General features: G+C 38.2%; 1 protein-coding gene across 4 annotated transcripts in view; it reads left to right on the top strand.

Moving 5' to 3' along the window:
* Positions 1–25,056, top strand: part of COL24A1 (collagen type XXIV alpha 1 chain) — a 120,044-nt gene that overhangs the window by 19,764 nt on the left and 75,224 nt on the right. For all 4 annotated transcript variants that reach the window (XR_013183292.1, XM_077182279.1, XM_077182281.1 and 1 more), the window contains exons 4-15: positions 105–158; positions 3,446–3,499; positions 5,500–5,553; positions 7,465–7,518; positions 9,286–9,330; positions 10,486–10,539; positions 11,656–11,700; positions 13,383–13,436; positions 14,147–14,191; positions 18,670–18,723; positions 21,024–21,068; positions 24,946–24,999. Coding sequence is in view for 3 of the 4 variants with exons in the window: in XM_077182279.1 (XP_077038394.1) it covers positions 105–158; positions 3,446–3,499; positions 5,500–5,553; positions 7,465–7,518; positions 9,286–9,330; positions 10,486–10,539; positions 11,656–11,700; positions 13,383–13,436; positions 14,147–14,191; positions 18,670–18,723; positions 21,024–21,068; positions 24,946–24,999 (612 nt within the window). In the remaining variant the exon portion in view is untranslated. The remainder of the gene's footprint in view (positions 1–104; positions 159–3,445; positions 3,500–5,499; positions 5,554–7,464; positions 7,519–9,285; positions 9,331–10,485; positions 10,540–11,655; positions 11,701–13,382; positions 13,437–14,146; positions 14,192–18,669; positions 18,724–21,023; positions 21,069–24,945; positions 25,000–25,056) is intronic.

Raw genomic sequence — 25,056 nt, forward strand, 5'->3', positions numbered from 1 at the left:
CACGAGCACAGGGTTGTCAGTTAGCAAAACTGGTCTCATCTGGAGTTGTGATACTGTCCTTGTGTCAGGTTTTAGCCTCAACTTCTTTGATTTTCTATCACCAGGGTCCTCCAGGTCCTCCAGGTTTACCTGGTCCTTCAGGGAAGAGAGGTCCTCGGGTGAGTAAAACAACTGTGTTCTTCTGCACCTCTAGGCAGGTCACCAATAATCACACTGGAGTTTGCATAATTTTGGTTTTCTCAACTTCATTCATATGCTTAGTGATTGTGTGAGGTATGCTTATGATGAAAGTGTTATGATTCTGAACATTTGGCAGATAGGTTAAAGCAAGACAAACAAACAGTTTCTCCTGCTATGAGCTTCCAGCATAATTAATTCCATGTATGGGCGCATACACTGGGCGTTGTTATATTTGTACCTGGCTTTTGCTGCTCCCAATATTAACTTCTGGTTTTTCCATGCTGCTCCCATCTGCTGCAATCTAAAACCACATGCATTTGTTTTGGAGTGAGGGGGAGTGAGCAATGCAGCCTCAGAGGAGCAGGCACAGATACAAAATTAACCACTGCAAGACAGAGTGGGGGTAAAAAGTAATTCCAAAAATCTCTTTTAGTCTCTTGAGCTTCAGCAGCTTGATCCTAGGTTGCCATCAGGGTGCTTTGCTAAAGAAATGAGCTACAGTAGGCAATGGTTTGTTTTGTGTGAGTGGGTGCAGCCCAGCAGGGGCTTTGCCCCAGTGACCCTGGGGACAGAGCAGGGGCTTTGCCACAGTGCCCTGTGTCCCTCTGCCATGCACGGGGGAGAGGCCTGTGCTGTGCCACTGTACTGATTAATTAATGGGGCAAAAGAGGCTGAATCTCTGTTTGTGCAATGTGTACTAAAACCATGTGCTGAGCAGTCCCTGAGGTCATGGCTGATCAGAGGGGTTTAGGGGAAGGGCAGCTGGAGGGAGCAGGTGAAGGTTTGGTGTGGGGGTGATTTCAGGCCATGGTAGCTGGGGATGTGAATGGTTGTGGCTGCAGTCAGCAAGGCAGATGGAAAGTGGGAGAAAAGGGCTCACATCTGTGGGCTCAGCAGATGTGTGGGAGGAGTTTTGGTTCAGCCTTTGAGGAAGGTTTAAATGAGATGCTGCTCAATAGCCTGTTGAAAGCCAGCACAGCACAGGACGTTCTAAACTTGGCCTGATGGGTGGAAACTCATGGCACTGGTCAAAGAAACCAAAAACCAAACTCATGTTTCAGAGCATTTTGGAGGCAAGGGAGGAGAAGAGACACATTTAAAAGTATAAAATGAAAAACATTCCTTCAAATTCATCTCTTCATGACTTTTTGGATCCTTCTGTGTAGGAGCTGACAATTCTTACAACTCAGCTTTTTTATGTTGCACACTGCCTGTGGCAGGGATATGTCTGGAATCAGAGGCAGGATCTCACATATCCAAGTAGATCCTCACAAGTGGGAAGTTTTCTTTGTTTCAGAGGAGGCTGTTCATATGTTTAAAGCCATGCCTGTTGCTGAGATTGCTCTTGCCCAGCTGCAATTTGTTTGGGCTTCAAGGTCTTTTTAGAGGCATAGAGTACTTAAAAGCTCAGTGCTCTATTGGGTGAGCAGTAATGTGGATAAATTATTGTGTAGGATACGCTTTCCAATGTGAAGGGACAGCTTACTCTAAGGGGTGTGGAAAAGTATGAAAATGGCTGAGATGAATATTTACCAGTTGTTCTGAGTTTAAAATATATTTATACAGGCCAAGCAAGTCTATAAAACTATTTGATAAAAAAGAAATGGTTTTGAAATATCAGTGTTCTTTACTTTGTACAATACTCATAAATTCAGGCAGGTGCAGCTAGTGATGATGTATGTTATGACAGGAATTTTGTGAGCCAAAATGCCTGTGAAAACTTTGACTCAAAATTCAGTTCCTCATCCAGCAGCCTGCCCTGTGACGTCTGTTTTCCTTCACATGAGTTGCTATTTGTGATCCTGAAATGTGACTTGAGTTGTCAAAGGGAAACAGCAGAGTGCAGAGCTGCATTGCCTGGGCCTTCATCAGAGTGTGTGTCCAAAGCTGATCCTGACAGAGATCCACATGGTTGGGACACTTGGGGCATGTGTGGTTCATGGTTAGAGACTTCCATTGGAAACTGATTTTGATCCCTGCAATTCTATGGTAAAGAAGTTCACATGTGACAATGTTTTCTAAGTGTCTTGGCTTGTTCCAAGTTTCTTGATAATGAAATCTCAATGGTTTCAGAATTAGTGATGACATGAAACTCCTCTGATGCCTCATTCCATGAGAATCCTTTTGCACTTCTGTGTTCCAGTACTGTGCCCCAAGACAGTAACACTGCAGGCAGTGAAAGCAGGAGCCACTGCAGCACTGCTGGCTCTTTCTATTTGTTTCCTTTCTCCTAAATCCCTAAGAGTGCCTCCAGAGTTGCCAGTGTGCAAATTAATCTCTCAAACAGCACGTGGGATTAGCATTTCTGTGGGGTTATGTCAACATGGTCATTAGTGAGAGAGGGAGCACTTAAGAGATGCAGCTCTCAGTGTTACTGCAAGGTGTCATTGGTGAATGAGGCCTCGTGTTGTGCAAAGACAAACACTGAGTTTATCTGTTGTTACACCATTGAATATACAAGAAAGTTCAAAAGTATTCTTAATATATTTGGCATTTGGATTTTGGAAGAATTTTTGCTTTAGTGAATTCAACAGAAGCTTTGTTGCCAGTTTATCAGGGACAGATTTTCACCAGTTTGGTCCTTCAGCACTTGGAAGATGAATAGCTGCTGACAACCATTGCAACAAATATTTTCCCTAATGTGCAATTTTTCAAGGAGTGAAGATTGCTGAATGTGTTGCAGGAATGGACATTTATACTGGAAGACCTAGATAGTCTTGATAGCTTATTCTGTTCCTGGAACACTGAAGTTGAATTATTTTAGTAAAAAGTCCATTTTCTATCCTGGCTGTGGGAGAATCAGGAGAATCTGTGATTTTTTTTTTTTTTTTTAAAGAATGTGGGATACATTGCTTTGAGACATCTTTTAACTCATCAGGAACTCATCCACTCACTTTTCAGTGTGTAGCTGGGTACCTCAGAATGTGATTTTACTGATTTTATTCCACGCCTTCAAGTGTTGTAGCTGGAGAGCAACATTGCAGTGACTATGCCAAACCTGTTAAGAATTACCTGTTAAGAATTACCTGGGAAGACAATAGAAACTGAGATTCGTAATGAAAAAGGGGATACTTACCTTCACTTTTAATTTTTGGAAGATGTGTATGTTTTATTTCTTGTGAATCCTTTGAAAATCCTAACCAGTGATTCTAAAAGCAGGAAAGATGCAGTAAAATTATTCTCTGCAATCCATTCACATTTATTCAGTGGTGTACAGAGTAATCCCAGTTGTTGTTCTCCTCATTTGTTTGGGGTTTTTTAATAGGGTATTCCAGGACCACATGGGAACCCAGGTTTGCCAGGATTGCCAGGTCCCAAGGTGAGTTTATTTATCCATGCTGACGTGTAAACACTTGAAATTTTTAATATTCTTGGAAGCCTCAGAACTGTTTCCTATAATAGAAATAATTGACCTTCTTTTGTTTACAGGTGGAGACTGCTACTATAAATATATTTTAATTAAATGTAATTGATCAAATTGAACTTCAGATCAAAACAAAATAGCAGGTTATTCAGTGGAAAGAAAATCACCTATGTGTGCAGAATGATGACTTGAGAATGGTTATGTTTGCATGTAATCTGTACTTCCCAAGAGAGTTCCTGTAAATCAGCTCAGCCTCTGATAAACTGAGGTTTAAATGCTTAATTGCTGTAAACTTTTGCTTTGCTTAAAAAAAAATAAAAAGAAAAATGCAGACTGTCAGTCCCTATAAATTGCTATTTTATTGTCCATGCCCAAGCTTTGCTATTTAAATATTCTAATATCTTGGACATTATTATTTATTAATATGCTAGAATAATTTTCTGAAGATTTATGGAAGTGATATTTAAAGTCAAAGACAAAATACTGGACTTAAAGCTCAAATAACATTTTCAATCTTGTGTAACATAGGGCCTTTAAATAGATCTGACAGATTTGTGCAGTTGCAGAATGCCTTCAACTCATATTTAGTTTGAACAATTTGATAGATCTGTTAGGAAAAAGGCAGCACCATGATTTGTTTAGCATGATTCCTAATTGCAGGAATCTGACATGTCATGACAGGTGCTAAAATCTGCTTGAGGACATAAAAAGAAATTTAATAAAGCTTTCAGTGCCAAGTGCTGTAAAACCAAGTGATTCTGGTTTTTGTGTGTTTTTGTTTTTATCTAGCTCTATAAGGACAGTTAAAGATTCAGAATTAATTTTTACTCTATTTATGCTGGCTATGTAATAGAATACATTTCTAGGAAAATAATTAATTGTAACCAATTACTCCTAGGCTTTGTTTTATAATTTATTTTCTCCATTGACTGGATGATAATTTTGATCAGTTCTGTAGCTCTGTCCATTAGTTTAAGAATAGAAGGAATTGTACATATGTAAATGTACCTATATATATTTTATTTAAATATCAAATATACATATTACTAGGTGCTTAGTGATCTCTTTAATTTCTGTTAAATTATAAGTTATCTTTTTGATACAAGCATATTCTGAAGTGGTTTTCTCTAAATAAAAATTAACTGGGTGCTCTTGAAGTTTTGTCTGTGAAGATCCAGCTGACCACACTGAAACAAACACTCTTGTTTGATACTAAAACATGGCAGATGAGCTGCAAGAATTTTCTAGCAGTAAATGAATGCAGAATTTTATTCTATCTTTAAGATGCATGAATGTTTCCCTCCTGTGCTGAAGGATCCTTTATGCATTTGCTTCTGAAACAGGCACAACATGAATATCCTTGCAGCAAAGTGTCCAGCCCTGAGTGAGGGTCAGCAGTTCCAAGCAATGGCCAATCCCTCAGCATTTATTCCTGAGAAACAACTGGGGGTGTTTTTAAAGTAATGTAAGGGTATCCATGAGGTTTGGCTTTATTCTTGGCTCTTTGGAAAATAGATTAGTTAAGAAAATTTAATTTTGTGGATTCTGGCACTGTGGGAAGGCTGAGCCTGAGGAAACCTGTACAAGGTAATGGTTCATGCAGTAATACAGCCTGATAATCCTGCACATTGCCCTGAAGTGATGGACACAGGGGCAGAGCAATTTGGCTGGAGCATCTGCTCTAATCCTGCTTCGATTTACCGAAAAATCTGCTTTTCAAAGTTTTGTGACTTTACAAAATTTGGAAAATGTAAATCTCATTTCAGTATGAACCTACACTATTTTATTTTTTTCTTAATTCTTTAGTGAAAAAATTATGAGAAAAGTATCTATAATAGGAAGCACATTTATATTTTTTTCTGCTCTTGCTGTAACAGTTGAGAATACTTGTTTTAGCATATATTATTAGAAATCATCTCCTGATGGTATTATTGAGCTTAATTTCTTTGTGACAGGGCCCTAAAGGAGACCCAGGATTCTCTCCAGGACGGGCAAAATGTGGAGAAAAGGTATTATTTTCTTAATTATAGAAAAATGTTTTGTCTGTCCTATTCTTTTGTGAAGTCTGGTTTAATATTCAAATAAATTATAACAGCAAAATGTTTTGTATTTACTTTAACACTGGTTAGCAGTTAATTATGTTAGACTGACTACTGTAGACACAGGTGACATAATGAATCCAAGGCAAATTTAAAAATATATTAAAAGTTGAAAAATTAAATTATATATTTGATTTAACTTATAAAAATAAAATATAAGGACTTTTAGAACAATGAAATTGGATTAGATTCACACTGATATATCAAAGTACAGATTCCAGTTTCCCTTAGTACCTTGCATTATTCCAGAAAGTTGTGTAAAACAAAATTTGGTGATGACAAGCGCACACATTCCTGCTACTGCCTCCTAAGCAACTTTAGTCAAACTAGTTGTTGCCTTCTCTGCCCAAACATTTGAATATAAATATTCAAATATTCCATTCTTCATGGAAATTTTCAGTGTGAAAACTTGTGATTGTTTCATTTTCAGATTAACATAGAAGTTTCATACACAGTAATGTGATAACACTTAAAGTGTAATTGAATGTTTGCATTCTAATATGCTAGCCTGTGCTGTATGTTTAAGAATATCTTGCATTTATGCTAAGTTCTTTTATGAGCATTTACTAGTAGATCAGTTTTGGAATATTTGTTCCAAGTAGGAAGCACTGTAAGATTTGAGGACTACTCTCTGTTATGAAAAAGCATTAGGAAATAACTATGGTTTACTCCCTACTGATGTGTACATAACTTATTTTTTTAGTGCATCCATGCTGTCAAACCCTAAAATTCACAAATATATGTTGTCAACGTTGATGCACCGATGCGAAATTGAAGTGCAGCTTCTACAGAAATATTTTAATCTAGCCAGGTTTTGGCAATCAGATCATAGTGTGGTGAGCTGTACATGGCTGCCTGACACTCAAGCTATGTTCTTTGGCATGAGCCCAAGCAGCCACAGAACAGTCTAAAGCCCACATTTGTATGACTATCCCTAAATACATGTAGAGTACATCTATAATCCAAAATTGTGGGATCGATACGCATTTTATGGTTCTCGTTATTTTGTGTTCTTAATTTGCTCATTCTAATTAATAGACTTACGTTAACTTGGACAGTAATTCACTTCCAGGATGCAATCCTTGACTTACGGGGTTTGAATTCAGGCACTAATCATGAAAGAGTGAATCTCTTCACTGTCAGTCCTGAGCAAGAAGACTCTCCTTCCCCATCTGCAACAACCATGAAAATTTGTGTCTTCTTTCCATCTCCCCAGCATTTGAGATTTCTGATTCTTATTGCCATATACCATTATGTGGTTGTGAAGTTTAAAGAACCTGAAGAGAGCAGCAGTGTTCCCCCAGAGCCTCTCTGTCTATATGCACCTCTCAAGTTGTCTTTCACAGAGATCAGATTTATGCAGATTTTGCACAGCACACCCCATAATGGTGTCCTGGCTCTTGGCTGCAGATTGTTGGCATAACATTAAAACAAACAATACGCACTAGTGGTGATATATATGTATTAATTTGAGGTGAAACCACGTGTTTCTGAGGAAAGTGTTGCCTCAAGAGCTGTATGGCTTCTTCACTCCTGTTTATGTTGGCTAAAAGTAAACGTTTTGATGCTGTGAACCAGGTCTGTTCCAGCCATGATTTGGCCATGTTGCAGGAGCAGACATGTTGCACTCAATGGTTGCAATTGAGGTACTGTTGCTTTTTCCATTTTCTTCCTCTAAAAACGTAATAAAAATCAAACAACATCAGCTAGTTCTCCATACCAAATGTCCAAGAGTGCAGACAAGATATTAAGTGCTGCATGTTTATAACCCTGGGTCATGTTCCAGTGAAACATATTAATTCTGGATGTTTTGTTGTACAGGGTGATCCAGGCCCCATGGGCTTTCCAGGCCCACCTGGAATCAAAGGCCAGAAGGTAAGGTGCTGTTTCCATTCCCATGTGACTCATCCTGGCTCAAATCAGTGCCCCCCAGGTGGGTGTCTGATGGTCCAGAGGTGGTAGAAGAACTTTAGGCTTGCTCTTGGCACTGTGTCTACTGTGCAAAACCTCCCCTTACAACAATTCAGTGGGATCATCATAGCAGGATGTAAATCACAGCCACATGAAAGAAACTGCAGAAGAATCAAATATATCCTTTTTGCTTTGTACTCCAGCACTGCTGAGAAATTCTTTTATATTAATATAGATTAAATTATCATAAAATTATGTAATTACATAAAATAATAATATACAATTAGTTACTATAAAATTCTCATATATAATTATTGTATTTAATATAATGATACTATTATATTTTGATATACAAAATATATATTGAATAAATAGCATATTTCCAACATTTCTTCTCATCCAGGCAAGAAAAAAGATTTTAAAAGTCTTACATATGAGTTAATGGTGTCCCTTTTTTTTTTTTTTTTTTCATTTTTAAATCAGCACTCAAAACTTTCCTTTTATCAGTCTGGAGATCTCACAGGGCAGAAGGCTCCCCTTTCCCCTGAGTGGCCCCACTTGGCTGCACAGAGAGGCCAGTACCTGCCCCTGCAGCCAGGGCCCTTGGGGTGGGTTGGCACCAAAGGACAGCACTCCTGGGCAGGGGCTTGCCTGAGTCCATGGCAGCACCTGAGAACCTCTGCAGTGCTCTGGGGGTACAGGTGCTTTGCAATGGCTCTGGGAAAGAGCTGTACCAAGACTGGCTACAATTTTTGCTCTAGTTTACTCCCTATTTGTGTGTGACAGTAAATCATGAGAATCTGGGTCTATAAAATCCTGATAAAATTTGCATACTGAAGTAGAGCACGGTAAGAAATGTGGAAGGAAAAAGCTTGGTTTCAACCTGAGAAGGGCTCCATATTTCATTTTTTCTTTACGCTGGCATCATGTAAGGGTAAGGCTGATCAGCAAATTTCAAAAGCAGTATATTTATGGTAAGATCAGCATTATTCTATTAAGTGTCATCTTTATGCTACTGAGTGTCTCCCAGTGCTTCTTCTACAGAATCCTATTTTCCTTGAGCAGAAGGAAACTCCAGTCCTGTAAGAGAAAAGTAGAATTTCCATTCCTTGGGATATTTGGGCTGAGTTGCTAGGTGAAGTCTTAGTTGTGGAATAAAGATCAGCAAACAAGATAGACAAGATAGAATGGAACCACTAAGGAAAAATAAAACAGAGCTGTTTTCTGATGAAACTTTTGAAAAAAAGTCAGCATTGTGAGAGCTTCTGACAGCACATGGGAGTCCTTTTATTTGCTGCACTTGCTTTCTCTCTGTAGCTGATGGTTGTAGCATTAGTCACAACACTTTACCTACTGATTTTTACAGGTTACAGGAACTTCCTGGCACTCTTCTGTAGTTGCCAATGATGTGCTAGGTTTTAATTACAAATACCTAGAAATTCTGGTAAAGCACAAAGGGCAGCAGTAAAATGGAAAGTCATTTGTTTAAAAGAGCACAAGTCTGAAACTGCCTTTAAGCATACTGATGTCTTGAAATTGTCTAAACTGCCAAGTTTTCTTACTTCTTTTCTCTAGCTCAGTTTTCATGAGCAGCTAAATGTAAACCATACTAACTCTGCAGGCAGAAAAATATCGATTTTTTTCTTTGATGAAAAGAGAATAGAGTAGAAAAAGAAGGTCTATTTTGTTTGTCTAATTGTGTTTGTCACAGATTTCTTTCTCTCCCTGCAGGGTCTTAAGGGTTACCCAGGACTGCAAGGGCCACGGGGTGAGCAGGTAAGGGATGCAAGCACAGAGCTCTGTGCTCTGCAGATGAACCATTAGGATAGGAGAATGTATAATCCATTAAAAGTGTTCAATATAAGCAAGCTGTGTAAACTGCTTAAGGAAATATTGGACAAGTTTTGAGCAAGAATTCAGATTGTGTTGATATCAGTGTGGTAAAGAATTAGTCTAAATGAAATGGAAAAGCTTATCCAGCTCATTTTTTAACTACCACACTAACTGGGAGGATGTTGATGTAAAATTCTTATAAGAGGCACATTTCAAACCTCTACTGATGCATTTTACATCTCCTAGCATGTAGGATATGAAGTAGTTGTTCAGCACTTTTTTAAACTGCCCTGTCTGTCCAGGAAGAAATCTGAACATGATTTCAAAGATCCAATTGCTAATGTCTCTTGTTAGCATTTATGATGCCCCTAAAGGCAGAGTAGATGGACGGAATCTCCTTTTGAATCACACTGAAAAGGAAATGGTGATGATAACTGATGGTAAACCCCTGAAAGGAGACGAAAACTCAAGGGCATAATTGATGACTTTCCTGGGTTTTATGCCCAAGCCTTCGCTGAATGAGTGGTGATTTTTTATTACAGTCTCACAGTATGTTTTCTGTGATGACTGTAATCTATCAGTGAGATAGAGATAACTAGTGAGGAAAAAACAAAGTTGATTCTTACCATCAGAAGAAGGTGGAGACAATTGTATGCATTCATGATTTATCCAGTGCTACATTGACCTGATTCTGAAAGAAACAAAACAAAAATTGGCTTTGTAAGGACACGAGGATTCTTTAATGGAAAGTTTAATGTATTTGTTTCAAATACATCTAGGACCACTGCAATTACCTCATTGCCTCCAATAGCACTCTTGAATTATTTTTGAATTATGGAAATAAAGCATCCACTGTTGTATTTCACAAAATCTTACACACTTTTAAAGGATATATGACTGTAATTGGCAGAGTTACTTATGTATGATGAGTCAATTTTTGGGTGTTCTGTGTAGCTTGCTTAAAGAGTAATTTTTCCATGTGCTTAAGCTGTGTCATATGAGTAGATGTTAAAAGAGAAATGATAGAACAGACTCCAAACCATGACATGAAACATGTTTGTTGTTTATTTTCCTTTTCTTTCTTCCTTTTCCACTTAGGGAATTCCAGGAATTTCTGGCAGTATCGGGGCAGTTGGTTACCCTGGCAGGCAGGTGCAGTAACTATATAAATGCCTTTGCATTTTATTTTTTTTCTCATTTATTCTTTTCAAAAGTACCATATATAACTCTTTTGAAACTACTAATTGTAAAAATGTATTTGTTTACATCCTGTCTTTTTTCTTTGAAACAAACCTCATTCTCTGGTAGTGACTTGGAGGGAATGTTGAGTCTCATGACTTTAAAACTTGGATGTGAATACTTTACACTTCCTTCATAAAATTCATGTTGTTCTGTGTGGTTTATCTTCTTTGTATTTCAAGTCTAGAGGCAGAGGCAGTAGGAGACAACCTGTTCCTCCTCATTTTTCACCAATGTGTTTATTTCACTGCTGAAACTATTTCTTCAGTCCATTAGGGAAGGGGAACATTAAAAGTTTGGTGTTTTATTCCCACTTGGATATTTTAGGACAACCAATAAAGCCAGAAAGCAGCTTTCTTTAAACAGAAGTACTTATATAAATATTGATTTATGTATAAAGTAATAGATACCTCAGTGCAGTAATACAAATAAGATAAAAAGTAGAAATGCTCAGCATCTTCCTTGTGTAAAGGTATGTGAGCCAGTTGACAACAACTGACTTTGGTTTTGTATCTGCTTAAAGGGTGAATTTCACCAATGCTTCAGTGTTTGTTGGATTAAGTTTGTAGTAGCTATGTATTTCAAAGTTCCATTACAATATTTTATACAGTAATGGATGATAACATTTTTTGTGTTAAATCACATAAAGTGTTCAGAGCATTTGGACCACATGTGCAATTCTGACACTAGCTTGAACGTAATTGAAATGTGTCCAAATACAAATGCTCGTAAAAAATCCTGTGAAATTATGTCACTGTAATGCCTCATCACTGTGTCTGGAAAAAAAATTTCTCCCAGAAGAAATAATTTAATGTAATGGAAGTTTCAGTCATGATCTGTGTTTCAGCCATGGACTAATGGGAGACCTTTCTGAACAAGGTCCCAGGGGACTACGTGATGACACCTTCTTCAATCTTAAAAATTTCAAGAATGTGTTGCCAGTTTACAGTTAACAAATGTTGTTGCAGTTCTTTTACATAGAGCATATCTGGTTGTTTAAAATTAATTACAACTCTCTTTTTGTAACAGGGCCTAGCTGGACCGGAAGGTAACCCAGGTCCTAAAGGAGTAAGAGTAAGTAAGCATCATAAGCATTTTGATATCCATGTCTAGTTTTACCCATACAGTAGGTAAGAAAGGGGGTGAGGTATTTAATCTAGCTGTGCCAGGGTATGCCTGCAGAACCACACTGCTTTTATAGACCCTACAAATGGGAAAACTCAGAGTTTATTATTTTTCCATGGTGAGCAGCACAGAGCAGTTTTCCATGGTTGCCCTTCCTCTCACTTGCATGCAGGAGAGAAAAGAAAGCCATGCTGGGTGTGAGGGCTGAGTGGATGTTTCAGGCCTGAAGCATTATTTCCATAATGGAGGCTTTCAAGAAGGGAGACAGATTTGACATTCGCAATCTGTAACAGCTAAAGAAGTAGATAAAGGGCAACAGTCTTGTCACATAAAAACCATGAAAGGGATCTTTAAATTTTAGACTGATTCAGTCATAGTTATATGTATCCCAGGCACTGAAGGTTCTTAATGCTCCATGCGTTCAAGGTTTGGTTTTGGTTACTCTTGGAAGCAAAATAGATTGGTTTTTATTCCTGGCTGGTTTGGGGTTTTCTCTCTGTGCCTTTTATCATGCTCTTTCTTGGTGGTTTGGGTTTTTTTGAGGGTTGTGGGTTTGTTGGTTTTTGTTTTGGTTTGGTTTTTTTGGGTGGGTGCTGTGTAATTTAGTTTTCTTTGAATAGACACATGAGCATGCCCACACATGCTTGTGCATGGATAAGTATTTCTTCAGACTGACTCTCACCATCAAGCAGAAGGCACAGGTTTCCAGAAACCTTTATGTTGCTGGTTGCATCTGAAGGGATTGGAAGGAGGCTTTTGGTGGGTGTTTTCAGGCCTTCAGCTCATATACAGGTTGCTCAGCAGTGTATTGTGTTCTCAAGTATCAATTAATATAATCTTACTGTGTTGCAAGAGTTGCTTTCGTTTTGTTTTTTTTAGTGTAGTTACTAGAAGCCTTTACCTGCAGCAGCTTCTCAAACACATGTCTGGGGGTTTTGGAATTTTTTTTTTTTTAATGCCACTTTTGATTACGGTGATGGGAAAAATTAGTTTGGCAGAATCAAGTGCCAACAGATATTGCACCCTCAGGGATTGCTTCTTTTATGTTTCTTCAGTTTATTTTTGTTCAGATTCTCATCTGCATTTTGACTTGTTCTGCCTTCAATGAACAAGACATAAGTGATTCCAGTCACTTCCCTAAAAGTGTTTACACAAAGTTAAAAATGGCCAATGCATGAGTAATTTAGGGGAAAACACCTTAAGGCTAAATCTTGTGTATGAATTCTAAAAGTAACTTCCAGTAAAAATGATGACACAGCCCTCCTGACACATACTGCTGTGCCATGGAGGTGTACAACAACAGGATGTGAAGTATCTTTAGAGCTTCAGGTTTAAAATATTCCTGTAATCAAACTGTGCTCTGCTTCTCAGCTGTTTTAAGTAACTGTAGAAAGTAGAGGTGCCTTTGTTTTCCTTACTCCCTTAGGTCTGGATAACAAGGTAGGTACCATCTTCCATAATTAAAAAAAAAGATCAACCTCCAAGAAATTAAATCCTACTCACATTTAAATTTCTAGAGCTTCACTGGCAGTTTCAAATGAGCCTGAATTTAATCCCTGTGTCATGAGCCTTAGCTGGCCAGTACTGAGGGACAACCAGCCTTGAAATCAAGCACTTTTCTTACATTTTAGGGTTTTATTGGACCTCCAGGTGTGGCAGGACAACCAGGACCTGAAGGAGAAAGGGTAGGCCTAATGGAACATTAATGAAATGTTGATGTTTGTGTGGTAATGCAATATGTTAGAATGGGGGGAAATGTACAAGGTTTAACCATTCATTTGTTTGGGTTGGTTTTTTTTTGGTTGGTTTTTTTTGGGGGGGGGGGTGGTTAAAAGCAAAACTGATTTGAAGAAAATAAGATGAATAGGACATACCCAATTAGTCTAATCAATGAAATGCCTTGGTCCTAAAGTAAAATGGGGAGCAACTCTAAGGTATTATTTTACTTTCATCTACAGCTGCAAGGATTAGGGTTATTTTTTTTCTTCAGCAAAGTGTGAATGAATATTGTTCATTTAAGCAGTTTCTTTTTGACAATAACTAATATTTGTCTCTTGTTGGATGATCTTTGCAGTAGAACCAGCCATGGAATAGTTAATCTCTATCACTATGCTTGAGCCTTTTCTTATTGCACTTGAGCCAAAAGGCTGTCTGGACATGTAGTGTGATGGAAGCAGGACAAGGCCCTTTGTCACAATTGTTCTGGTATTGCCACAGGAAAGATGAAGTTTTTCTTTCTGCTCCAGGACATTTGCTCTATGATACTTTGCTCAAATATTTTTTTTTAATGGTGCTCCTCATACTCTGTTGTTTCCAATCAAATGCAGGTTTAATTACTTGAATTTAAGTATTGAAGAAAAGAAAATCTATTTATGGTGGGTTATTTCCTTCTTAGGGTATCCCAGGCCTCCGTGGAAAAAGAGGTCCTAAAGGGAGACAGGTAAAGATTCTAATACTTGTTACAATTCCTGCTGCCACTGTAAATCCACCTGGAATTAACTCTGTAGCTTTAACCAGCTGAAAAATGTTAGTTTTATTTTTGTCCATCAATGACTTTCTATCACTTTCAATTAGTACTTTTCAGAACTGCAGATTCTGTGCAGGTTATAAGCACTAAAGTGTGGAAGACTCAGCACTGTGAGCTTTGTGGCAGGTTACTGATATCAGCTAGGAGGAGGGTTGGAAGGTGACAGAAACACACAAATACATTGTGTAGAATTGGTGTTAGCATGAGGTGCAGCTATGATGCAAGCTTCATAAGTCTGTTGTTGGCTTGGATGAAAATCAGGTTCTTCTAATGTCTGATATTTCTGGACTGTAGTAAATTAAAGCTGTCCTCTTCTTACATGTATTTCTACAGCTGAGAATAAACACAAATCTGCCAAGTACACATTATCAGGTTTACATATTTCCTGTGGTGTCTTCAATGTCAAATGTTTTGTTTTCTGTTGCAACCACATTATTTTAGGTCTTTGAAGCTATCCAGGAGTTTCCAGTTTTAACTTTCTTGTGGTTTGAGATTGGAAAACACCATAGGGCTCTCCAGCTGTGCAGTCAGTTGTGTTCAGCAGTTCAGATGATTTTCATCTACCATGTTGAACAAATTTGTCCAGCAGTAGTATGATGATCATCATTTGGCCCTTGATCTATGCTATGGAAGTCGTAGAGGATTCTGTTTAATTGTGTTTTGTTTTCTGTGTGATCAGCCAAAAAAGTCACTAGGCTACAAAAATTGCTTTGATATAAAGAAAAGCAAGCAAAATTACATTAAGTCTGTAGACTGCTCTTTCTGGAGCTGCCATGAGACCATACTGCAGTTTGCATAGAATCTGGGTGAAATGCTGCTCTCTGCATCTGAGTGTTGGGTGAGAAGGGCTCTGTTCCATCAGTCCTTGCAGAAGTTGACAGTGTCTTGTGCCCCTGAGGTACGGGCAGCGTTTATAGGGGCGAAGAACCTGGATGGGAATCAAAGGTTGGTGTTTAGTGTGAAATAGGAAGTTCAGATGACAGCAGTGTACACTGGAGCACGTTTTGCCTTCTGCCATCAGTCTCTGTGGCAGGTTTCAGTGAGGCTTCTGCCTGCCAATGAAGTGGTTCTTGTAGGATTTGTCCCAGTCCACAGTAGTCTGTTGGTGCTGTGGTCAGCAGTTATTTTCCATTTACAGTAAGAGCAGGGCTTCTGTCAGTGCCAGGCTATGTTCTGTAAGGACTTTTGTTTGCATGAATCTGCTCAGACAGGATTCACATAGGTGCAGAGCACCAAAAGCACCTCTGCAGGATGTCTGTGATTACTTTCATTTAGTACTGATTTCTTTGTAATGTCATTAATTTCCTCAATCCCAAGGTTCATTCCAATTCCTTTCTATGATCTATAAAGTACTTATTTGACTAAAGGCTACTAATGTGAGACCAGCCAGGAGAGAAATCACATGGGAACCTGGCTTGAAGTACTTTGCTGGATCACAGGCCTAGAGAAGACATGTTATTTTAACCCCCAAAACAAAGATAGCTGTAATGACAAAGTTTTTTGGCACAGTGCCCTAGAGTTAACAAAGCTTTGGGGTAGGGCACTGTCACTAAAAGAAATTTGCCATGGGAATTCTACAGTGCCTGAAGCCAGGATCCTCACCTTTTGTTCTAGGGTACAACTTATTTTTTTGGACAAAACTGTCCCTAATAATACTTGAGAAAATTAAAACCCTGTCTGGCTGGCAGAGGTCTTTTTGAAAGACATGAGATCTGAAGTATAATCTCATTTTTGGAAAGCAGTTTTAAAGAATCGAAGTGGATCATACAAGGGATTGTAAACATTTTTAATTGACAAAATGCTGCTACTTAGTAGGTTTATTGAACAGTTGTTCATATTTGTAATATTTCTGGCATATTTGAAATGGAACAAAATATTCAATTGCCTGAATCTATAGAGTGAGGATTTGTTTTAATTTTATATTTGTTTTGCATACAATATCATTTAAAGGAAATATTTCATGGTAGAAGTATATGTGTTCAATTTCTTTCTGTTGGCTAGCTCTGCAGTATTTCTAATGCATTTTCTGTCCTGTTAGCATGATGCATTTTGCTTTTATTTGGGGGAAGATTTTTACATAGTTTTCTATCTGTGATTACTTAAAACCAGTTGTCAATGTGTCAGAACAGACCTTGTAAATTTTACCAATAATTCATTAATCAAATCCACTGTAACTGTAAAACTAGTTTAGGTTCTGTTTTATATTAAAGTTATGAATAATCATCCTTTGTATGCTTAATAATAACGTTAAATGATAATATTGATTTAATAAAACAGTTGTTGCACAGTAGTTTTATTATATTGCTTCTAGTTTTATACTTTTGTGACTGTTGCCTTTGCTTTCATTTTTCTACTTACTAAGATAGATTTTCAGTATCAGTTCAAAAATGCATGCTGTTGAGAATGTGATAATAATGACTGTGGGTGATCTGTCACTTCTGTAACCCTTGCTATGCTGGGATTGTGCTGAATCATTTGTGATTCAGTGTGGTTGGTAAAACTGTCCCACAGCATCCTTCATTTCCCCTTTGAGGCCTCATTTGTAGTTTCAAAAATAGACCTGTTACGACAACTCTGCCTCTTCCAACACCTACCAATAGTAGGCAGTACAACCCAAATATGCTGTTTGGGAAAAGGTCATAAATTAATCTTTGGCTTCATCCTCTTAGTTGATAGCTTTTAACAACATAGTCACTCTCAAATATCCATTTTGTTTATGTAAAATTGTACACACATTTTGACAGCTGGGAAAAAAACAGACTAATGGTGTACAACCTTCAGAATCAATTAAATCTGCTTTATTGACCATTACCTAAGAACCTCTACTTTTTAAATTATAAGGTGGCAAAAATATGTCAGATCTTACAGCTGTAGATTCTTATTTGTGAATTCTGTGATCAGATGCTGAACAAAAAATTCATTGTAGTGAGAGGAATTCCTGTGTTTAGCTTTTCTGAATTAATGTGAGAAAGCAGAAAAAATCTCCACCTAAAAATCAGCCCAAAAGATGCTACAGAAGGCTGTCTCAGATTACTTCATATATTGTGCACGATGATGAGAATTAATAGTTATTCAGTTGTTTCAGCATATTTTGGCAGTGTACATGCATACATATATATATATATATGCATAAAATGTTGCCTTCAATTTTATAAAAGTTTGGCTTGTTACTAAAGCCAAATATGGCTTAACTACTATCAACTACTTTGATTTATTATATGATTTTTCCATCTCCTTGACGCAGTTTTCATATTGTCTTCCTGACTACTGTTGGAATACTGTTTTATGGTGATGCATATTCCCCAATTCATTGAGGAAAGACACTGCTGCAGCAAGTGCTGGGCTGGGCAGCTGTGTGGATGCCCTCTGAACAAAGCAGCTTTAAAAGGCCAAATGAGCTGTAGCTTGGAGCTGCAACAGGTTTGAACATGGTCTCACTGAGGGGAAAGGTTAATGCCTCCAAGTGCTGTTCCTGGTACACACGGAGAGGTAAAAAGATACTGAAACACTGAGAGCACAAAGAGCATTTCACATATTTTTGTTATTTTATTTTATTGTTAAGGATGGGATTCTACCCCTACCTCCCCCTAAAAACCCAAACAAAAAATCAAATAACTTTTCCCCCAGCAACTTATATGCTTCTGCAGTGGGCAACATCTGAAGGAAGTAAAGCAATTTTCAAAACCCTAGCAGGAAGGACGGAAGATTAGAGCCAGCAAAGTGGTGGAATTCCATTCCATTTTCTTTTTGAAGCAAGAAATGGAAATTCTGTTTTAAGCTTCAATGCTTGAATTGGCAAATCAGATTTCTTTCCTGTTCTGATAATCTAGTCTCTGAAGTTAAAACTCTCATAAAATAAATGAGGCTTTACTATGTCTTGAGTTATTGTTTGTGTCTAGATGCAGACTCAGGGAAGTGTTCACATCAGTTAGATGAGAATTCTGATTTCTAATGAATAGGAGATCTCATACTGAGATGCTAACCATTAATATTTGGGGATGAGTTGAGGAAAGGACAAATGTTTTAGTGAATGTTGAAGCTAACAGGAAAAAAAAAGAGTTAAGAAATAGGAAAACAGGCTCAAAAAAAACCAGTTCAAGTAATACTTGTTTAATATTGCTCTGAAAGTAATTCAATTGTTTGCTTTTTCCATGTGTTTGCATTGTGTATAGTTTTATCATTTTGGCTTTATGACTTTAGGAGGCAAACAAATATCACTGTTCTGTTCATTTGAACTGTGTAGCTGAAACTTCCTGCTTTTTCCATTCCTTCATCACACTCCCTCCATCTATTTATGAGGTCTTAATTCTCCAAATCTATAGGGATTCAGTGTCCAGACCACCTTTCGTGTCCTGAATAATGAAGAACAGGTATTTTCTATTCTGCTTTAGGGTTTTCCAGGTGACTTTGGAAATAGAGGCCCCCCTGGTCCAGATGGAAGTCCTGTAAGTATTGAATTGTGTGTTGATTAACATGATAAAATTTGTAAAACTCGATGTTAACTCCCCTCCAAAATTAAAGGAGACTTTTGCTTCAAAAGAAATGTCTTGAAAGCCACAGGAAAATTTTGAACTTTTAACTTTCCCATGGAAATTACTAGGAAACTACTATAATAAGTATAAAAGAGAGGAAGAAAATATTCAGAAAGCTGCCGAGAGAACACATTTTCCACTGCAGCATGTGCTGACTACCTTGAGAATCAGATCTCTTGCTGTCCTCATTGCATTGAGTGATGAATGTTCTGTCTTCCAAAGTTCTTGCATTAGATGACTTAGTGTTGTTTTTTTAAACCATTATTCTAAGATCACCTTAACAAAATAGGATTTGGCCAGCATGTAAAACCCCAGCTTTTGTGTGCTTGTGCATTTGATAGTTGATTTCATCCTTTGAGCTGGTACTGAACACAGTTATGCTAGCCTGTCATTTAGTGCATTGTAATCAGTGTGATAGCAGCTTTGTCCTTGGCAGTGTGTGCCCTTGCACTGTGCTGTCCAGCCTGTGCCACGCTCACGTCACTTCACAGGCTGCCCTCAAAGGAGCTTTGCTCTCTTGCTCTATTTGTAGGGAAACTCTGGCTGCAGACTCCAAACTCAGGTTTCCTTTGGTGTCAGAAACCAGTGAAAGGCTTTGGGCAAGAGAAGAGAACAGCAATAAGTGCTGGGTAAAAGAGCAGCTGATTTAAATCATCTGGTATTGTTGGGTGCTCCTTTGGAAACTGCTATCAGTTTGCTTCTAAAGATATTCCTGATGTGGAACAGAGTCATCAGCTAGGCAGAGTTTCTCTATTTTCTGAAGATCTGCCTTAACACCCATCTTAGAAACTTATTTTAGAAAGCTTACATGAATTTTGCTGGTGGATTATCAATGTTTGGTGTCAATATTTTGGAACACAGGAAAAAATTTCTTATGCATTTGTGGTCCCTAAGGCAAAGCTTCCCTTGTTGGAATGTCAGGTGATATCAGTATGGTTTTCATCTTGAAAACCCACTGAGGGCTTGAGTGTCACCAGCTGCTTTGCAAATGATATTAAAAGGTGAGTTCTTCCTTCCCCTCCTTGTACTCCCAAGTCTCCCTCCATTCCTGATAAAGCAGATATTGTCTTTCCACCAGATCTGAAATTACAAACTTGCCCGTTACAAAGCAGCCCATTTCACTGCAAGCATTTGCAAACAAGTTCCATCTAATCTGCCAAGACAGCTGCTGATCTTTCTGCCTTCTTTGACAGGCAGCAGCCCCTCTCCCCTCCTCCCCCGGGCTCACCCTGCAGGGCTTGTTCAGGCAAGGGGCCAGTGCTGCAGCTGCAGGGTCTGCAATGCTAATGGCATATTTACAGAGCCTCTCTGGGAGCTGGCACTGGAGACCAGGGCCTGCCTGGGAGGCCTGTGGCAGCAGGAACTTGAAGGGAAGACATTTCTTCCCATGTGCTGACTTAACACTAATGGCATTTGTCTCCATGCCTAATTTCTTCTGCTTAACTGCTTAATGCCATCCTTCATTTCCACAACGCCCTCTCCATTCTCTGAGGATGTCAGTCTGCCTTGGAGGATGTTGCTGGAGCATTCAGCTTCCCCTGGGGATAGTTTAGAGCAGGTTGGGGAAAGTGTGAAGGCACCTGAGGAGGGAGGGGAGCACCAAGGTGTCCTCTGGGCCGTGGCCAGCAGCCGTGCCCGGTTGGACACGTACAGAAAGGGCTTAGCTTTGCTTGCATAAAACTTCCCCTTCCCTGTGGGTGCCAGCAGGCTGCAATGGGCCCTGTGAGTGTTACCCACTGAGGAGCAGGTCCAGGTGCTGGCACAGCTTGCATGAGACATGGAGACCTGGAGGACTGCAATACCTGTTTCACATAGGGCAAAGAGACCTAGCAACTCTTTTCAGCAGTGTTTTAGCCTCTTCTCAGTTTAACTGAGATGGTGTTCTTATTTATTTTTCTAGGAAATCTTAAAAAATTTGTTTTTCAACCTTAAAAAATTGATTTTTCTTCCTTCCACTTTAACTATCATGGTAAAAAAAATCTCATATTCCTATATTAACAGCAGAAATGTTCCCATGATGCAAATATCTGGTGATCTAATTCTACAATTCAGGGATTTTACTAAGCATATTTCTCTATACAGTGATAAGCTGTCACTCTTTGGAAACTGTAAAAATCAAAACTGATTTGCTTTGTAGGTCACTTTTATCTTAATTCTAGGATTTCTTTTTAAATGGTAAAATTCAGATAATCTAAGATTAACTTTCTTTAAAGGGAATTGTTGGTGGTGTTGGTCCTCCTGGATTTCCAGGACTAAGAGTGAGTATACTTTTATTATTTACTTTGAGATGGCTGCATTACAGCATTTGTCTTGTGTGTTTGTGAAATAATAAAAACAATTATGAAAATTCAAGGATTTAAACAGCTTTTGTTTTAGATAGCTATGATTTTAAATAGTATCACTCTACAAAACTGCTATCATGTTGGCAGCATGGAGCACTTCTATACTTGGTGTGGATTTGTATGCTTGTTTCTGACCCAGTATGTTCAGGTCTTTTATTTGAAATTTATTCGAAACCAAGTTTGCTAGTTTATAATTTATTTTACTAAAGCCAGTGTGAAGGGTGCAATAATCTTAAATATTTTAATGACAGCAGTCCTCATTGGTTCCTGAATATGGCTACCAAATTCAAAGCAGAATTAATTTCTACGAAAAATTACTTTATCATGTTTACAATATCATCTTAATTTTAAAAAAATATATGTAGAATAAGGCTGTTATGCTCACTCTGGAGTTGCACATAGTACTTGTATCTATCAATTGTGCCAGAGAAGCTCTGAGTCCCACAGAAGGTGGGAAAGACTTTCCTTCTGAGTAGTCTCACTCCCTTATGTTTTTTAATTCATGTATTTGCTCATAGAGGACCTCTGATTCTTGATGTTGTCTCAGTCATATCTGGCTACAGGGCCACATTCTTAACAAGGGAGAAATAGCAAGTGTTTACACTTGAGTTAAGAAAGCCATGATTGTCTCCAGTGTTTGCTTTGTGGGTTTTTTGCTATCTGCAGATCTGAGACATTCTTGATAAGTTTATATTTTACACTGATGATCATCTTACTTTTCCTTTGAAGCACAACAGTTGAGTTCAATTGTTACCCTTCCTAATTATATGTTCATAACAAAAAAAAAAATCCTGTAAGTCATCCCTTGCTGTCTGATTAGGATTGTTATGGCATTGCTATGGTGAAAACAAAAGCAAGAAACCTCTGTCGCTTCCAGCCTTCATCATGCAAACATGACTTTCTGTGTCCTTCAGGCCAATTGACACACTCGTGAGACTGGAGCTTGCACTCCTGAGAATTTGCTTAGAATTGTGGTTTGCTTTTCTCTCTTACATGACTGTCTTTGGAATTTACTCTCAAAGACTTCAGTAATTGTACAAATTGTACCTGAAGTTTTTAAAAAATATGTCACTTCCAAAAAGATTGTTACTGATTATTTTGACTAAAATTTAGCAGTTTATCCCTGCCTAGAGTTTGTGAGCATAAATATTTGCAGGATCAAAGCTGCATATGCCTTCTTGCTGAGTTGCATTCACTTCCAGAGAGATTGAGTGTCAATAATCTTTTGTGAAATAGAAAAATAATTATCTGTAACTAGTCCAAAGCTTTTGCCACTTGTACATAGATGGAATATAACCATAATTAGAGCTATTTCTTGGGGGGAAAAAATGTTTAGATTTGGCATGTTTAGATTTTGAACAGCACAAAATTAACAATTGTTTAGAGTGTGAGCTCCATTTGAGTGCCCTTCTCGTGTTTATGTGTGGGACTCTTCCTCATGGTTCCAGTTTATGAGTTAGTCTGGTTTCCTCTTTCCCAGTCAGATAATTGGAAGAGCTGTGCTCTGTTCCAGAGTTTCTTTACAAGGGACCATTGCACTCTTTAATCTGCAGCAGAATTTCACCAAGACCCTGGGGCAGTTTCAGGTGACCCCAGCAGCCCTGCTCCTCAGCCACCCCTGCTCTCCAAATGGGTCTGTGCTCCCTGGCCTCAGCTTTCTCTTGTCCAGGCAGATGCTAATGGTCAACCAAAAATGAGCAAAGAGCTACAGCCCTCAATGTTTGCTTTAGAATACTTAGTTAGTAATAACACACTATACTACTACAAGATGCAGTATTGTACATGGGATTAAATGTATTTTTCTGGCAGAAACCAAGAGCATTAATTCAAGTAGCTTGTCCAGCCCAGCTGGTCAATGTCAAGAGTTAGTTGTATTTTTGTCTTTGTTCATGAGAACAATGGCAAAATGAGCAGCATCAGCAAGCTGAGTCCAGTAATTCCTTCCATCCATGATTATTTTCAATATACAAAGCTGTTGCCAAGTTCAGAGTTTTGGCTGACTGAATAGTCAGTCTTTCAAGACTTAGCAAGGCCATGAGTTTTAATAAGATGAAGAGTTGTAGAAAATTTACTGCTAGATACCCAAATTAGTTTTTAATTTTTAATTTTTTCTTCCCTTTTAAAAAACCCACTTAATGCTAGGAAAACATTAGTCTTCCTTTTCTGGTATTTTATCTTTTTGCCTGGAAAAAGCAAGGTGGTTTTAGTTTCACTTGTCACCTAGAAATGTTGGAAAAGGTACAATTTATGTAGCTGCAGGTTTTATTGATCTGTTTTGTCCAAAGTGATAAGCCTGTCTCAGGTGGAGAATTATTAAAAAACCTGACAGACTTACTAATTCAACACTTGTTCAGTTTTATTTTTGTGCAGTTCCTGTTCTTTGCTGGTAATTAAGTCACTCAGTGTATCTGGAGACTGTGACAGGTGTTTAATGAACCTGAATGTTGCAAAGCTGTTTTGGAATTCCTTCCTGTTGCTGTTGTAAGCTAAATTTCCCACCTCAGCATCCCTCTGTGATTTTGCAATCAATGCTGTTGTTACCATAAGTGTGCATTTCAACATTCAGTATCATGAATGCATAAATGCCTTGCTGAACTAGAATGTGGAGCACAGCTCAGAGACAGCAATGTAAACAATTTCCTTGATCAGCTAGCATGGCAGAATATATCATTTACGCAGTCATGGAAAGCTAAAGCAATGTAGAGTGGCAACGCTCTTGGGAGCTCTACCAAGCACCATTAAGACACTAAGTGAGTGGTCTTGCTTTTTCTTCACTGAGCCATAAGTCTGATGGTGGCTGCAGAGAAGGTGGTTGCTGACATTGCTAAAGAGTCTCCAGAGAATAATGAATGTGTGCTCAACTGGAAGTGCACAGATGTCCCTCTCATCTTTTCCATATCATTCTCAGCAAGTGGCAAAAGATTTCTTTATTCATATGTGTTGTTAAATTTCTGCATAGCCATAGAGATATTACATTTTGGGGATTTTTTTGGGGGGATTTTTTCCCCCGAGCTTGAATTGGCAGAAAGTAGATTGACTTCTCCCTTTGTAATATAGTCTTAAGTATTCTGAGTCAGGTCTTATATTTAGCTCATGCATTTTCATTAATATTATTGCTGTGCTGATCTTTAAAGATTCTTAATTTTTGTGACTCACTTTTTTTTTTCCTGTCATAAAACTGCCTAAATAAATCCCAGAAAGAAGAGTTGCAGTAAGGACTTTAAAGGTACATTAAAACAGAAAAGGTTACCGTGCCCATGGGAACATAGATTTGATTCTGCACATGTGGTATTTAGAGTCACATCTCTTTTTTTTCTTTTTTTCTTTTAACTCATAGAAGTCACTGATAGATGAGAAATTGAGTAAAAGGACCATTAAAAAGGCTTCTTTTTGTGGCCCTACTCATCATAGAATAATTTCTTTAAGCCAAATTTGATGCCTACAGAGAAGTGCTGTTATGTAACCCTAAGGACAGCAGTGATGGCCACTGAATTTTCAGCTGCAGTACAAAAGAAAGCTTCCTTAATTGGCATTGCCTAATACACTGAGATCTTCTCTTGAGTTTATAATCTACAGGAGAAGAGGCAAATTTTGTTTCTCATGTTTCTACTGATGATGTTGGGAACTGTAAACATGGAGGGCTTATGATAACAATACCTTTCTTTTTCCCTAAGAAATTACCCTGAAAATATTTTGGTTTCTCTCTGTGGTGCAGAAAAATGCCACATTCTGTTAAGAGCCTTTAGGTTACTCTATTTCACCAAATGCAGTCACCTTTCTTGCTGTTTGGCAGGGAGACATTGGGCCAGCAGGACCAAGTGGACCACCAGGAATTCCAGGGCCCATGGTATGGTATTCAATCATCCCACAGCCAGCTGCTCATGCTGCTTTCCAAATTATAGTC

The sequence above is a fragment of the Agelaius phoeniceus genome, chromosome 8, assembly GCF_051311805.1.
Source record: "Agelaius phoeniceus isolate bAgePho1 chromosome 8, bAgePho1.hap1, whole genome shotgun sequence".
In the NCBI taxonomy this organism is placed as follows: Eukaryota; Metazoa; Chordata; class Aves; order Passeriformes; family Icteridae; genus Agelaius; species Agelaius phoeniceus.